Here is a 17003-nt window from a genome sequence, read left to right as displayed (position 1 = left end):
GAGAACCATTAAAAAAGCAATATCAACCAAGTATTGAAGCTTCCTCTTTGTGTTTATTCTTAACATTCTCCACAGAAGGGCACCAATCTTCAAGTGATGACATCTGTATCTTCATAAGAATTAGCCCTCTATAATACATGCTATTTTTATCTTATATTCTGGAACCATAGTGAAAGCTTGAGAAAAAATATTTTTCTTTCACTTATTTTGAAACTTATATTCCTTTTCCTAAACTAATAAAATTGAGAAAAACATAAAGCAGTCATAATGTTTCAGGTGTAAAATTCCAGCCTCATTTAACTTTCTGTGAAGGACTTTCTTGGTCTCTGTGGTCAGTCTCTGGTCTCTTTTGGCTTCAAAAATAGCAGATTCAAAGACTGATCAGAAACAAAACTCTTGTGTACAGACAACTCTACCCTCACCTGCACCAAAGAGTGGTCGGGGCTGCTGGTGCCTGACGTTTACTTACCTCTTCAGAGTGGGCCAGGCTCTGTAGCAGTTGAAGAATTGAATGTTTTCATTGTTCCCTTAGATGTTAAACTACTAAGTTCTTAATACAGAGAGTAACTGCAGTAAAATACCTTGGGCAGTGTGGTACAGAAGAGAGCGAGTTATTCACAAATTTTAAGTTTGGAAAGAAAGACCATGCTGTATGAAGTGGGAAAGAAGGCAGAAAAGTTACAGAATAAAAGTTTAATACCATCATTGTTCTCAGTTTATAGCACAGATGCCATGGATCAAAAAGAAAGAAAAAAAATTGGGCAAGTGTTAGAGCTAAGAACCACCATCTTTTGTACGTATTCTGTGTATTTAGATCAAATGAGTAAATTTTGACAGATCATCATGTAGGTATAGGCAGGGTTTCAGGAAGTTATATTCCTATAAATTTACTTACACACTTACTCTTGTCTGTTTATCTCTCCATCCATTCATCTATCCATCCGTCATCCATCCATCTACCCATCTGTCTTAGCAGGGCTATAGCATTAGTATTATATGCAGTGAAATTAACTTAGAACAATCATACTATAATCCTATCACTTATCATTTGGGGCAAGGAGAAAGCAGGTAATATATACTTTTGGATATTTAGTGATAACCATTTAAAATAACACTTAGGACCTAAAACAGTGAAATCTGTGCCTGGATAAATTCTAACAGCTGTATTTAAAATAATGTTTGTTTGTTTGTTTATTTGTTTGTTTGGTTTTTAGCATTTCTTCATTATTAAAAAACAAAACAAAACCAGGACCCACTTATAAGCCCCACAGAAATTCTACTAGACATTTAAAATTGGGTTATGTTTTACCACCCTTGTTCTTTCCGTTGCTTACTGTATCATTTTGTCATTTTTGTAGAAAGTCGACTCCATAGGGAGGCAGCTATGGTAGAGTTTCTGGAACCTGAAAATGTGGTTTGAATCCCAACTCTCTTCTCAGCCAACTCAGCTTATTTCATTAAGCTTGGATGATAGTTGAATCAGGCTGGAAAAAATCAAACCCAAGAAAAATGAAAAAGAAAAGTGTTTACAGTTGTTTTTCAAGCCTGGTGCCAGATTCCTGTGAGGGCTGCCTCATAGATGATCTAGGAATAAACATTATGACAGATAAACATATTTTTAGAGTCGAACCATGTTACATCGAAATTTAAGCCTCTTCTTAAAACAAGTGGCTTCATACAGCATCTCCACTTACCTGTAGGAGGAGTAGCGTGGGAAGGGTGGAATAAACAGGACCACAGTGTTTTACATTTCCAGCTCCTTTTTCTCCAAATGAAGTTGCTGAAACATTCTTTGTTATTAATTTCTGTAGAGTAAGTATGTTTCTATGAGTTCATACAGCATGTCTTCAGGATTCAGAGCCTCCATGGCTACTCTTTTGTGAGACATAAGAAAAGTCTTTGGTTAAGGGGTGGGTGGATGGATGGCACTTACTTAGATATTTTCTTGAATCATCCCAAGTTAGGTGAAGATATTTTCCATTTCAGTTTATCAGTCATTAAAAGGTGGGTGAGTTTAACTGCTCTTCATGGCTTCCAAAAAGCCAACATAGATTTGTAATCAATGGAATTCAAAGACCCTTTAACAAAAAATAATCCTTTATCTCAGTTAAATGCAGAGTGGTCACTTACATCTTGTCTCCAGGACCTTATTTTCATGATACTCTGTAGTCTTACCCAATTTTAGCTTAAAATGCTTATCCAATTTTAGTTTAAATTGAAAACAAAGACACAAAACCAAACCACAACAAAGCAAATATAAGGCACTCAAATTTCAGGGGAGGAAGTGTGGAGTGAGTGAGGAGCAAGCCTGATTTCCAGACCATGTCAAAGCTGCCCACACAGCAAGTGTCCCTTCTCTGGGAGATGAGTCTACATAATGGGGCAATTTCTTCAAAGGAAATATTTTTTTAAAATATTTTTTAAAATATTTAAATTTTAAGTAAAAGAAGTAAAATATTTACTTCATGCTATGAAAGTCCAGATTTCCAAAAAGGTGGAGAATCTTACTCATCACTATGCTTCTGCATCTATTCCATCCACCTGATGCTTATTTAATTCACTTTCAATTAAAAAATGATGATTTGTTGGGGTGCCTGGGTGGCTCAGTCGGTTAAGTGTCCAACTCTTGATTTCAGCTCAGGTCGTGATCTCACAGTTCGTGAGTTCGAGCTTCACATTGGGCTCTGCACTGATAGCATAGGCCTGCTTGGGATTCTTTTTCTCTCTCTCCTTCCCCCTCCCCTGATCATGCTCTCTCTCAAAATAAATAAACTTAAAAAAATAAAAAAAAAACCCACAATAATTGGTTGAGCATGTGCTATATGTCAGGCATTGTACTATATGCAAAAAGAGTTACAAAGATAAATGATGTATTCTCTGCCATCAAGGAGTCTATCGTCTGGGTAGAACATCTTCTTGCAGATAGCTATGATATGAAGCACCTTACAGTAAGTGCCCTAAAAGATTCATAAACAGAAACTACTTTAGAGAGAGCATGTGTTCAGGAAGGCTATGGCAGTCATTCAGGTCACAGACCCAGCTACAGAGCATATGTCTCTTTTTCTTTTACTGTTGGCTGTACTTAATGAACACAGGTGCAGCTTAAACCCACATTTCCTTTATTTACCCCTCCCCTCCATCCCTGTGGATGGGATAGGGGTAAATAAAGACTGTGGAGAGGAGGATGGAGATTTACAGCCAGCCACTTCTCATCTCATTCATAAGCAATGAACAGAAAAGGAGAAAGGTCTTCTGTCAAAGGCCTGTGGGTTCCACTTAGACCCTAGATGGACTTCTTTCCATCTCTGGAACCCAGCAGACTGGACATCTGGCCACTGCTAACCCAGGCTGCATGAAATAAGACGTGCATCACTTCCCTGTTGGTTAATTGAGGCTCACTGGGTATAACAGGTGTCCTAGTCCCCAGCTGTCTGTCCCTAGCATTCTTCCAACCAATTGATCATTCATTAAAAACTCAAACTTATATCATCATTATAAAATTTGGTTTTGTATTTAAGGACCTGGGGACATCTCTTAAGATGGTTAGTGCTATGATGACTGTCTAAAAGGAGTCTCAATACATATGACCCCAAACTGATAATGGCAGGGCCAGAGCCCTAAGGAGGGGTCCTGTCTTGCAACTTCCACACAGAACAAATTGTGCATAGATAATTAGAATCAAGGGGGAAATTTTCAGCCCTTATTTCAGCTTTTTTTTTTTCACCCCTTTCCTTCACTGGCAGGTTGCAGAGAGGCAACTGGCAACTTCCCTCACTGACAGTGCTAGCTAGTATCAGAGTAAACTGATTGGCCAGAAGTATTTCTCCCAAATAAGTGAAGGTGCTAATGGAAGGTAAACATACAATGGACCGGAATGAAGAAAGAGGAATAACAGCAGTGCTAGATCAACGGCCCCTGGAAAATGGAGAGTTGATAGTAATTACAATAGATCAGATAGGGCTCTCCTATTTCTCGACTAGTTTGCTGTCTAATTTCAACCAAGTCTTATTTAGGAAAGTATCTCAGTCTTTAAAGTTGAATAGGAAATGTTCCTTACCCACTATTGACTCCTGACATTTCTGTAGGTGATGGTGTTATCCATAAAGCCTAAGCCACTGTACAGAACCCTGTCTAACTATAAGGCATGGTGGCTGGCAGACCATGCACCACTTAGGGGAAGCAATAACATAATGGTTTTGGTTTGTCTGCTTGCTTTTTAGAGTTTCCTTTCAAGCCCAGTGAGGTTGCATAGGGGTAGGGTATGCCAAATGAAAAAAAAAAAAACAAAAAAAAAAAACAAAAAAAAAACAAGTCCAGCATTGTCTGTTTCCATTAATTTAGTCCTGTTTCCATCTTTGTCTTCTTCCTCCACCACCTCACTCTGGGCCCAGTAGAGAAGTCAGTTGATTTGCCCATCTGCACAATGATTTCAGCTGGGACCCATCTTGTTTTGAATCTTTTCTGGGAAGGTTCTAAGGGTAGGGCAAAAATTCTGAGAGGGGAACATTGCTTTTGGTATGGAAATGGCTGGCATTCAGTGAATCTGATTCCTTTCAGTCCCACTGACCCCTGAAGCATATTGGCCAAACAAGGCAGTCCCTGTCATCTTGGTCAAAAATAAAGTATCTTAGATCCATATTGAGGGAACCAAATGTTTGATAGTCAAGTTTAAAGTAACTAGTAAGATTTTGAGTGTAACCAGTGTTTAAAATTCTCCACTGAGAGTTTCCCTTTATGAACAGAACAAACTGTACTACAAAGGAGACAGCAATGACTAGTATGGAAATGTTTAATTGATACTTTTCCTTTTTTTTTGTTTTTTTGTTTTTTTGTTTTTGTTGTTGTTGTTGTTGTTGTTGTTCCTCAGATTTTTCTTCTCCTCAGACCTGGAGGGTGGAGAAGGTGGGGGAGGGGGGAAAGGCAGCATTGACACTTTTCTTTTTCTTTTTCTTTTTTTCAGATTCAGAAGAGTAAAACACACCTCACATACAATTAAAGAGGCTGCCATGTCTTGCATCATTTTAGCTGAGCTTCTTCATTCTCCTTATCCTTCACAAAGACCCATATCTGGGGAAGGTGTACAACTTTCAGAAACAAGTCCCCCACACTTGGCCTTGCCTCATGCCATCTTCCAAGAGATGGCTCTCTGGGAGCTGGTTTGAGGTCTAAGAACTCTGGGGAAATCCTCCCCCAGACAAATAAAACAACTCGAGATTTTTGCACAAACAGAAACAAAACATGAAGGGACTTCCTCAGAATTCTTTGCCAATGCCCTGGCTTTCAAGGCACCTGTCTGGCCTGGATGGACATCCTGGATATGCTGAGGGAGGTCTGAAAAAGCCACATGCACAGTAATCGCCATTTTATTACTGTCGATGCTGTTACTTTAAATTGTTATTTTTGTACTGGCTGCTGATGGTGGAGACAGCCGTGCTGGCCCTCCATCACAGCTAAGATGATGATTCCAGTCTCTGGTTGTTCCTTTCCTGAGTCAGGAACATTCTTTTTCTCCAACTTTCTTTCATACTTAAAAATTGTTCTGATGCTCGTCTTTCCATTTATATATGAGATTCTTTTTTTAAAAGAGATTATACTATAGGACTCTTTATTTGTAAGTACTTTATTTATCTTTGCATTCATTAATATAAACCTGAATGTTTCAGCTAATGACCATACTGTTTAGGTTGGAAACACATTGCTTTCATTGGTTACCATCCATAACTAAGTGCTTACTGAAATTTTTACCACTGGCCGGCCCTCTTCTTTTGCATATTTATGGTTTCACTTGATCACTCTTCTGTCTATTCAGGGAAGTGCTAAGGGAATTAGTATCAGGGAAATATGTCAGATAATTCTTCTCATTTTAGTGAGTCTTTAAAAATATCACACAAGAGACAATTTAGCACAAATCAAAAGTAAGAATCAGGGACATAGCATGGAAAAAGGATAAAGATACACTTCCTGAATCCAGGTCGAAATGGAATCCAGTGGAGTATAAGTGAAGTGTAATGTTGTGGGTCTAAATGCTTTGATCTGGATAAAACTGATGCTTAAAAATGGTTATGGTTCACAAAGGGATCTTTGAGTCCTTCCCAAGGGGAAACTCCATGAGCATACTGGTGATAGAGTGGGATTACTAATAGGAAGAGAAAGAGCTAGATGGTAGGCTTAGGCGTATTCCCCGTTGCAGATTTCATTTCTACATTAAAAACACCAAAACATTTTAAAAATCTATTCCTAAGGCAAAATGTTGCTATTTCTTCAGACAGAAAGGAGACCCTGTATGTAGTCTACAGGGCCTCTTGCCTCTCTGAAATATTACCCAACAGAACGATCTGAATAGAATGACAGTTGTGTACTGACATTTAAACAGAGTTCTTTGGTCAGCTTTACATTTGCATTGTAATGACACATATTTTTCTGTAGTTCCCTCTGCTTTCCTAACAGTGACCACAGTAAATAATGTGGTCACAAATCCAAAGCAGAGGCCTGATAGGTCAAGTAATTGAGTAAATCAAGCCATATAATATGTTCTTGCGATCAACGGCAGTTGACAGTAGCGAGGCAGTAAGGACAGGAGGGACTGTGAGGAATTGGAGTCATTTGTATGTTGAGGTGTGTGCTGTCGAAAGGGGGCAATTATTAGTCAGCTACAGGATTAGAGTTGCGTAGGAATGGGGATCCTAGATACTTTGGATTTTATGTAAACTTTCTCCAAATTTTCAAATATTGGCAATGAGTTCAGAAATTTCCAAAGACTATGTGGGTCCAAAAAAGCATGCCTGTGACCTGCATTCAATCCATGGGACATCAGTTTGCAAACTATGCTCTTTGAGGTGATATGGTTTTGTATAGGACTGAAATACAGCCAACCAGTGCATGTCCAATCTTTCATCTTGGAGCCTTTTACCTCATTTCTATTCTGTATTTTTGTATGTAGAGCTTTGCAGCCAGTCAAAATAGAAAGCTTACAATTTCCTTTTTATACTCTTAACAAGTAAGAATAAACAGTATCTGAGAAAGAAACAGGAATATAGCCATTTTTTCTAGCACCTATAAAGATGGAAATGTTTTTCATTTGCCTTGAGTCATTAATTAGCTAAAAAAGAATGGGAAGAGAATTGCTTTCAGTAGAGAACTCTGCTTGGAATTTGCTGTGTGGAAAAACAAAGCTCCATGTAACTCATTTTTAAATCCAGAAAAAGTATTTTGAAGGGACATTGAGTAAAAATGCAAAATTATTCTACTTTTTGAAAATAAAAATATATGTATTATTGTGGTATAAATTGATACTGGAGTAGATAAAACATTGATAAAACAAGTCAGTATTTCCAAAGCTCTAGCTCATTCTCTGTGGTGTTTTTGTTCTCTTGAAACAACTTCCAAAAGAACAGTGATAAGGGACACACATTCTTCCATTGCATGGAGTACGGCATCTTAGTGTTAGGCTGTCACATAGAAAGCAAGGGCTTACACACCTGAATTGACCAGTGTGTGGAGAAAGCAGTAGGGACATTTCCACCATGGACAAAACACAATTTCTACATATCCCTGGGTGGAACGCTTTCCAGTGCAGGTGGCCCTAACGTTTGGGTCCCTGTGTCACCAAATTGTCTACATCCAGGTTTTGATGATGTGGTATGTTTTGATGGCATAATGATCCATCCATAGGGAGATCTTTGTTCCATCTTTTATTCACTCCAACCTTTCTTAGGTTATGAGCCCTAATAACTTATGGCAGCAGGCAAGAGACTCATTTCTAACCCATTAAATTCAAATGGATTTTCTTCCATTATCCATTTCATTCTTGGAGCTTTTAAAAACTATTGAACACATCTGACAGGATCCCATTAAGGACCTGATATACATAAACAGTAAAATAGTATCTAAACACCTAAGAGCCAAAGAACAATGGAGTGTACCTGTTTATTTCATTTGCTGAATTAAAGCCATTGTATTATATTTTCCACCTGGAACCACGCCTTTAGTAAATTTGAAAAGCGAAAAGTAAAGAGCAACATTATTACAGGACGTGAGACAGAATGTAGACAAATAGATGGAGACCAATTTTATAATCCATAGTTTGGGAGTAAGAATACTGGTCTTTTAGTATCACTTCTGTTATGGATCACTTTTGTTTAGATGATAGATAGATAGATAGATAGATAGAATATATATTTTCTTCTATTCTTAACCATTGGGCAGAGACTTATATGTTAGAAATGATTTCATAATGTCCCCCATGGAGTATGGGGGAAAACAAGAAAAAAAAAAAAAGCACTAAATCTTTTTCTCATAATGAGATAGAGAAGATTCTGAGATTAAAGCCTATGTGTGCAGTATTATGTCCCAAATAAAGGGGATTTAAAGAATCCAGGCAACGTTTTTTTTTTTTTCCAGTTGGAAACTTTGTTCTGATTCTGAGATTCCCACATATCCCATCAGGAGTTGCAGCAGCAGGGGGGGTCCCCACAGGGCCCGGCACACAGTCAGCTTTCAAGAAGTGCAGACACAACTGTCCCGCTGCATTCCACCCTCCACCTGTGAGTGCAAACAAAGCTCAGATTTACCTGAACATTTATTCAGCAGCTCCTATATACCAAGCATATCACTAAAGGCTTAATTTCTAAGTATATGCAAACATAACCTAGAGACACAAATAGCTTATCATAAGGGATAGGAAATTGCAAGTAGTTTGGGGGAAATTGTCAGAGCCAAATTTGTGAAAAAATAAAAAATAAAAACTTCTCTATGGCTCTAGGATTTAAGAAAAATAAAACAAAACAGGATTTCTCTGAAATTGTTCTTTTAAAAGGGATGATGACACCAATCTATATGAAATACCAGTGGATTTATATTTATAATCCAAGTTGAAATATTTAAAATCCAAAATAGACTCTCTGGGGGCAAACAGGAGATTCTGTATGTGCAGGGTGGGGAATCTTTGCCCAGTTTTGCTCTGCTGATATTACGGTTGGTACAGCATTGAACCACATAAAGTTGGACATTAAGGAACATAATGGTGCGATAACGATGTTATATTGGATCTTATGTATGAATAAATGGGAAGTAATACTTGTGATTCATCAGCAGTGCTCCATCGTTAAAGGCCTCATTATCACTTAGAAAATGAACTTAATGAAAAAAATGTAATGAACAACACAATATTTCTATGAAACATCCCTCTGAGAACCAGGGACACATTACCTGCCAAGACCAGATTTCAGTTGTTTAAGATTTCCTCTTGTCAAGACACTGAGCATTGAGGTGACACGAGAATTAGAATGGTAACAGAGCCACCTAGGACATTTGACAGAGTTAAGTTAATTTGGCTTCAGAGAGGTTAGAAAAATGGGAAGTAGTCCTCTGGGTATTCTCATTAGACATTTGCAAAAGACTAGGTCCTTTCCCAGGAAAGTCTGCATAATCAAGAATTGTTTCATTGAAAGAACACCTTGTTTTTACACTAAACAAGAGTGGGTACACGGTGGAAGGTCTGGACTGGAAAATTCATGAACGTCAGTTTAAACATTCTTAGTTCCTGGTTATTTTAACTAATCCCCACCACCATCTCACCCATTTTCCATTGAAATATTTCAGATGTATTTGAGATGAATTTACCTTTATTCTGGTTTCTGTTCCCAAGTGGAAGTGACTCAACGCTGGCAAAGGCTGGCTTCACTAAATGAACTTGGTGCCAGCCCACATTGCTTTCCACTGAGCCAGAAGAAGCAGGGGGTGGTGTGTGGGCCCTTTCAGCTCACTCAAGGCACACTTACTCACCCTCCCTTGGGAGGTAAATGCTGTCTGGAGCAGGCCATTCAGTACCATCATGGAGGCCCTCAGCGTTGGTCAGCTTCAGCCATGATCCCTGAACTTCACCCACGTATCTTCATAGGAGCTGGCTTCTGAACCTGCAGAAACATTTCTCTGTCAGGTTATGGTGCAGGATAATTCATTTAAAATAAAACCCATTAAAACCCAGTAGCTATGGATTGGCTTTTAAAAAGATTGCCCTGGAGGCACATTGTTGTATAGTCTTCGCTTCTCTGTCATGATCTATCTTGGGGTAGGTATCTGTATACTAATGTCCTTGTCTTTGAATGGCTATATGTGCGATAGTACAGAGATATAGTCACACACTGATATACTTAGATATATAGTAAAAATATACAGCCATAAGTATTGTCTAGTAACTGATTCTAGAGATAGAACTGTAGAATATACATTTTTCTTTTCTTGCTTTGATGATATTTTTATACAATTTTATATGCTGTACAAAATTTTTAAAAATATTTGCTATTTTCATTTGTAGAGCTCAGTTAGGTTTTTATCAGCTCCGGTGCCCACTGTACAGCCAGATTCCTCCCCCTACCTAATTTAAGTGTCTTCTCCCTTTTTCATACCTTTCTGTTACCTTTCCCTTCTTTTCTTCCCTCATTTTTCTACCTTTCATAAATTCCTTATTTTGCCTCTGTCCAGGCAAGCCATTCTGCCTGTAGTATCTTTAAGCACAAGGAAACACAAAATAATGGTGTGTGTGTTGGGGGGGGGTGGTAATTAACCCATCTTGTTCCAATGTAATTAACATGAGGACATGTTGGGAGCCAAGGGTGGGGTAGGTAGGTGGGGAGTAGGGAATAGACTGGGGAAAGGAAGCAGGAAAAAGGAAATTCTCATGGGAGACCAGTTACCCAAAGCAAGGTGAACCACTTTGAGGCTGATGTAATGCTGTTATCTTCCCTCAGTGTAGAGCACACTTTGCTCTCACAGGGTTTTTCTCCTTAGGATGCCATACCCTCACTGTGGGTCTGTAGATCCTCTCCTGATATGGGCACTGGCCATATGTGAATGCATAACTCAGCTCATCTCCTTAGCCTTAGATTTTGCTGCTGTTCAGCTGGATTTGTGGGAGATGTCTAGATTAATACCAAGAATGTCTAAAAAGACTCAAAAGAGGGAGGCACGCAGAACCAAAACCCCAAACCTCCATCCAAATCATGCCAAATAAGTAGTTCTTTGGAGGGCTGAGGAAGAGATTTCTGGATATGTCCTGAGAATGCTCTTTCAAGAGGGAAGATGGTAACATGGACTTGTCTTTATTTTATGGCAGTGATAGAATGTACTTCCATAATGTAAAATATGTTTCTAGCAGATAAAATGCTGGTTGTGATTTGCATTTGTATATTGTAGGGCAAGAGAATGGTCATCCATTCTAAAGAAGAGTGTTTTGTTCCCTATGATGCTGGTTTGTACTAAAACAAACTATTCAAATGCCATAGCATCACATCTCCAAATGCAAAAATAATTCGTAAAGATTCATGTAAAACAGAAATGCTAAACTGCTCTCAATAAATTAAAGATGTGTTTATTGTAAATCTTTATTTCATGGATGAGGCCAACAGTCTGTCAATGTATAATTTCCCCCATCATCTAGTAATGAATAAGTACTTGTATGTTCTTCCGATTACCAAATAAAAACAATGAGTTCATCTCTCATTTGGAATTTGAAAACTGAAATGCTGTTTTTTCTTTCTTTTAATGTTTTCTTGCTGTTGTCTGTGTTCTGTCCCAGATATGGGGTTGTCCAAACTCACTCAACCATCTGTCTCTTTTGTATCCTTCTGAACACCACATAACACCTAGGTACCAAGTGCCTTTGCCTGCCCATTGGAAGATATACACAGTGCATCATATCTCATAATCTTTTTTGAGAGGTGAGGTGGATGGTTATCAGAAGCTCCTCAGGGCATAAGAAATGTCAGCATTCATGGAATTAAGCTGGCTTCCATATGTTCAGTTTTCTTCTGGATATGATGGCATGGTTTTCCAATCCTGTGATGCCAGTTTTCAAATTCCAGACTTTTTTTTTCCTTTTCTTTTCTCTTGAAAGGCCTACCTGGCAATATTTTCTTTTTCTGCAGCAATGAACATCAGGAGCCTGACTAGGGAATAGTCATTACCCCTGTTTGTGGGCATACTAGTGGTTTACATACAGGATGGCTCTGAGCCTACCTCCTTCAAACCAGCCACTAAGAGGGACTTTCCTGGTGGCGAGGATATTACACAGACACCACCCTCTTATCTGGGCTACCTCTGTGTATTGTTCCTGCATAGTAACTCCACTGGATTATTACTTTAACAAAGGAGGCTGTGATGTTCATCCAAAGCGGCTGTGTTTGCTGTGCATTGAAACGTATTTTTAAATTTTTTTTTCTGAAAGCAAACGCAGACTTTACTCATTTTAAAAAATATAGAGAATGGGGCTCCTGGGTGGCTCAGTCGGTTAAGCGTCCGACTTCAGCTCAGGTCACGATCTTGCGGTCCACGAGTTTGAGCCCCGCGTCGGGCTCTGGGCTGATGGCTCAGAGCCTGGAGCTTGCTTCCGATTCTGTGTCGCCCTCTCTCTCTGCCCCTCCCCCATTCATGCTGTGTCTCTCTCTGTCTCAAAAATAAATAAACGTTAAAAAAAATTTTTTTAAATAAAAAAAATATAGAGAAGTATAATGAAATGAAATTCACTTGTAATGCCCTATCCAAAAATTATTCACTGTCACTTCCTTCCTCAATTCCTTATGGTTTTTGCTATTGTGTTTTACCCAATTGAGGCCATGGAGTGCAGTATGTTTACTTTTGTATTATGGCTTGTTCACATAACATTGGATTATCAGCATTGTCCCATTTAAAAAACGCTCTTTGTTAATGTGATTTCAATGACAACAGAATATTTCATTTCATGGCTTAGTCCAGTTTACTTAACCAACTCTCTGCTGTGGGACAATTAATTACCTGTTTTTATTTTATTTTATTTTATTTTATTTTATTTTATTTTAATTTTTTGGCAATTGTAAACAACATGACAATGGAGTTCTTTGTTCCTAGGCTTTATAGCATTTTTGAATATCTCCATTGGATGAATTCCTAGATGTATAGTTACTGGGTCAAGAGTTATGAACATTTGTTTGACTCGTCACTTGCAGGCCCAATTCCAAGGCACATTCAAATATTAAAACAGCCGTATTTAAATAGCATACAGTGTTGCGTATCTGAGTAGCTCTTGTGTTTTGGGGCATTGTTCTTTGTGATAAACAGAGATCAAGTTACAAAGAAGGCATTGTACTGATGGTGGTTGTAGGGGGGAGGAAAAGGGTTATTTAACTGTGACTGTGCAGCTCTAATTTATATGCTGTTGGGAGACAACTCTTTGGGAGGTATGGGTGGGTTGGAAGCAATGCAGCCTCCTTCAATGATGCCACAGCCCTGAGCAGAACGTGGGCTTCTCTTGATGCTTTTGTCAAGGATGGGAAGAGGCAAAAATGATGATCTATTCTGAGGCATCAGGCAATGGCTTGTTTGCCCTCTGCCACACCCCGGGTGAAACACGGAGAAGGTGTTGGTGGATGTGCTTAGCAACAGAGATCAGAGGTTGTGCGTATCACAAAGGCAGACATTGTAAAATGCTAAAAGAAAGGGATTGAAAATGCCCTGTAGGTTGATAGACACTTTTCCTACTTCCGTTTTCAGCACCCACCTCTGCCTGTGGGATCCATCTGCTTGTGTTGTAACAACATTGCTGTTGTTGCACCATTACTAATGATGACACTTGATCTCAAGGGCTCTTAAAACACCCCTTCCCAGCGGGCTTGGCGGTGCTCACCCTATTTTGCAGAAGGGGAATTGTGTGTTCAACATCAAGCTGCCTATCACTGGGGTTTACTGCTAGCCTCTTGTCCTGAGTCTTAGGTGTGTGTATCTGCCCCAAGGTTGGATGTCACTTCCATCAGTGTCTTCTTCTCCAGACTCTTGATGAATTGGATTCGTTGCCCGTTAGCTGAACCAACGAAGGACATTAATTTGAAATATCTGAAAGCTATTCGTTTGTCAAAAGATCCTTCCAGTCACACAAGCTGCAGTGATGACATTTCTGCCCCGAGCTGACTGATTGGGTTGTTTACTCTTTGAACATTCACATGCCGTGGGTCAAGGACGGTGTAATCTGTGACCTTAAAATGCTTATCTTCCAAAGATGACATATTAGCTACTTTACACACACTCAAGCACACACCCCTTTCTTTCGAGCGTAAACTAATAATAAACACTATATCACACTGCACAGTTTGCTAAGTACTTCCACATGTGCACCGTTACTTGCTCCCCACAATTGTATCTTGAAATCGATGGTTTTAAGTTTTTAGAGATGAGGAACATAAAGCTTGGCGATGTCAGCCCTGATGTGGTTGATTATTCATGTTTTCATTTTACCTACTTCATTTATAAAATATTTTGGAATTCTAAAATCATTAATCAATTTGTTTTTAAGACATTAAGAAAGCAAACTAAAACCAGAGGCAAAAAGTAGCTACTGTAGATGGAGCAAACCAGGACAAATGTTAGTAAGCAGTCACGCAGGCTGAAGAGGCCTCCCCAGTTCCCAGCGTTATTTCATAAATTGGATCTGAGTTTCCTGGAAACCTAAATAAAAAATGAAAAGAAGCCATTTACAAGATTCCCATCATCCTTGAGGATAAAGCACACCAGTTGTTCAGAAGAAAGAACGCTTCGCCTGATGGCCGAAAGAAATATCTTCTATAGGTATTCACTGAGTGTGTGCTTCTCATTCCTGGCTGTAGAGCAGGCTCAGCTGGGAACTTGAAAATTGCCCAGGCCTGGGCTCCACCCCAGGCCGATTGAACAGTATTTCTGGGGGAAGTGCCTGGGTTTTAGCATATTTTCTTTACAACTCCCCAGGTGATCCTAATGTGTAGCCAGGATGGAAAAGCTCTGACAGAGTGAATTCTGAATCACTCACAGAGCATCATTCCCAAGTAGATTTCTACGATAAATCCTAGAGTTATATGTGTCCCAAGGTGTTCTGCTGGCATGGAACAGTAGGGCACAATTTGGAAGCTGATCCAGACCTAGATCTTCCAGCTCAGTTTCTGGTGTTTCTCCGGCAACTGGAGCAAAGGAGGGGTGGGGTTTTAGAAATGAAACTTACATGAGTTGAGTATTATTCCCACAAATGGAACTGTGAGTAAAATGATAGGTAAGTTTGGTGGCTGTGGGATGGAAAATGATTTCAGGAATACAACCCCAGTTTACGGGGAGCCAGTAGGAGGTTGACTCAGAACTTAACCACGCACAATAGTCCATGATGCCATCTAAAGGGTGGGAGAAATCACAAACAGGTTTATTTTATGTGTCTCCACATGCTACCTGTTTGTGACTTATGATTAGGAGAGATGTGGATGATTGCTCCCTTCTCCTGGTACATTGGGCATTTCATCCAGCACACAGAAAAAATAACTCCATGTCTAGAGGGCTTGCGGTTCCACTTTTCCACTGACCCAAGGCTCCCAGAGGTCCCCATGTCACTCAGTGTCTGCAAAGACCATACCAAGGGGATGAAAACCTGTCCCAAGGAAAAGCCACCAAACTGCAGGGTTTCAAAAAAATCACAGTGAGTCATTTTTCTTTTAATTGCACCAAGCATTTGTATGAAATCACCTAGTACTAGCGAACGTTTCTACAGGTAATAACACTGAAGGCTTGTCATTCAGTGCCTTGCAGGTTTTCAAGGGCTCGCATAGGCAACGTTATGTTTGATCTCTCAAGTTCACAAGAGTAGCCGTGGAAAGCAGAGTGCCATATTTTCCAGTAGTGAGACAACAACAAGGAAATTTCTATTGCAGAAAGTTTTCCAAGCCTGCGTGATGATCAGAATCACCTGGGGCAGTTGTGAAACTTCCAAGCCCTTCTGGAAATGCTGGCTCACCAGTGCTTGGTTGGGCCTGAAAATCTGGTTTTGTTTTTCCTTTTTGTTAAAATAATTGTTTAGGTTTTTCTTACCGTGAGGCAAATTTAGTATGACTGCACTTGAAGGGAGCCTGGATATTGAGTTAGTCAAAAAACAGCAAGAGTCACAGGGAAAAGTGTCTCTGGGTTTGAACTCTGAAGGATCTTGGCTTAAGTATTGCCCCACTCAGTAGCTTTGTGCAAAAGCTTTTGTCTCCAAATTCCATAATTCCATAAAATGGGAATTATTTTATCATCAGAGACTTACTATCAGAAAAGATAACTAATGTACATTTAATTATTTATAGCTAATATGGTACCTAGAACATAGTAACCACTTGATGTGCAACAGTGACTATTATTAATGACCAAGCGGTCAAATTGTGAACTACCACTCTGAATAAAAAACCTGAACCCAGTCTCCATCCTAAAGCAATGGTTATCACCTGAGGGCAATTTTGCTCCTAGGGAACATTTGTCATTGTCAGGAGGCCATTTTTGAAGATCTCGATAGGGAGGTGCTACTGACACCTAGTGGTAGAGGCCAGGGATGCTGCTAAGCCTCCTACTAGGCACAGGACAGCCCGCTCCCACAGCCTGGGTGTTGTGCTGCTGTTGTAAACCCTACGGTAGAGGGACAGTGAGACAAGTAAGGTGTTTTGTGAGTGGAGGGATAAATGCTTTGAGTCATTGGCGCCCTGGTGTAGATGCAGATCAGTGGGACACAGAGGCATTTCTGGTGGACCAGAAGTGGCTCTGGACAAGAAGGTTAGAGGCATGGATTTGCATCCTGGTAGTACCCCTGATCAGAGCTGACTGTGCTACGCACAGGCCCACCATAGGATGCATTGTGAAGGGCACCCCTTGGAGTTGTGCAATGAGGCAGCCCTGGTCCTGACCCAGAGTTTCACTTTGGGCTTTTCACCTCAGGGTGTCTGTGACACCTCATGCTACCAGTGGTCATTAGACCCACCTGGGCAACTTGTTGACTTGCAGACATCTAGCTCCATTCCTTGGGTATTTCACTTTAGTAGGCTCAGGAAAGGGCCCTGGATGCCACATTTATAGAAATCACCTCAGGGGATTCTGAATCACCCTCAGAGCCAGGATTGGGCCCTCTGCATTCCCTGCCAACTCTGATATTCAGGGCACATATGAGACCTGAACCACAGGGACGTAAAGTTCTGCCCGATATAGCTTCTCTCACC

General features: G+C 39.8%; 1 protein-coding gene across 3 annotated transcripts in view; it reads left to right on the top strand.

The window, feature by feature from the left end:
• Positions 1 to 17003, top strand: part of PDE1C (phosphodiesterase 1C) — a 293394-nt gene that overhangs the window by 255545 nt on the left and 20846 nt on the right. The window contains exon 17 of one of the 3 annotated variants that reach the window (XM_049641658.1): positions 4961 to 11512. The exons of the other annotated variants lie outside the window; for them this stretch is intronic. Coding sequence (XP_049497615.1) covers positions 4961 to 4974 — 14 coding nt within the window. The 3' untranslated portion in view covers positions 4975 to 11512. Of the gene's footprint in view, positions 1 to 4960; positions 11513 to 17003 lie in introns of those variants that run through there. 3 annotated transcript variants of the gene reach the window in all.

The sequence above is a fragment of the Panthera uncia genome, chromosome A2 (genome assembly GCF_023721935.1).
Source record: "Panthera uncia isolate 11264 chromosome A2, Puncia_PCG_1.0, whole genome shotgun sequence".
NCBI classification, from domain to species: domain Eukaryota; kingdom Metazoa; phylum Chordata; class Mammalia; order Carnivora; family Felidae; genus Panthera; species Panthera uncia.
Note: the sequence above shows the minus strand (reverse complement) of the source record. Positions and strands in the feature narration are given on the sequence as shown.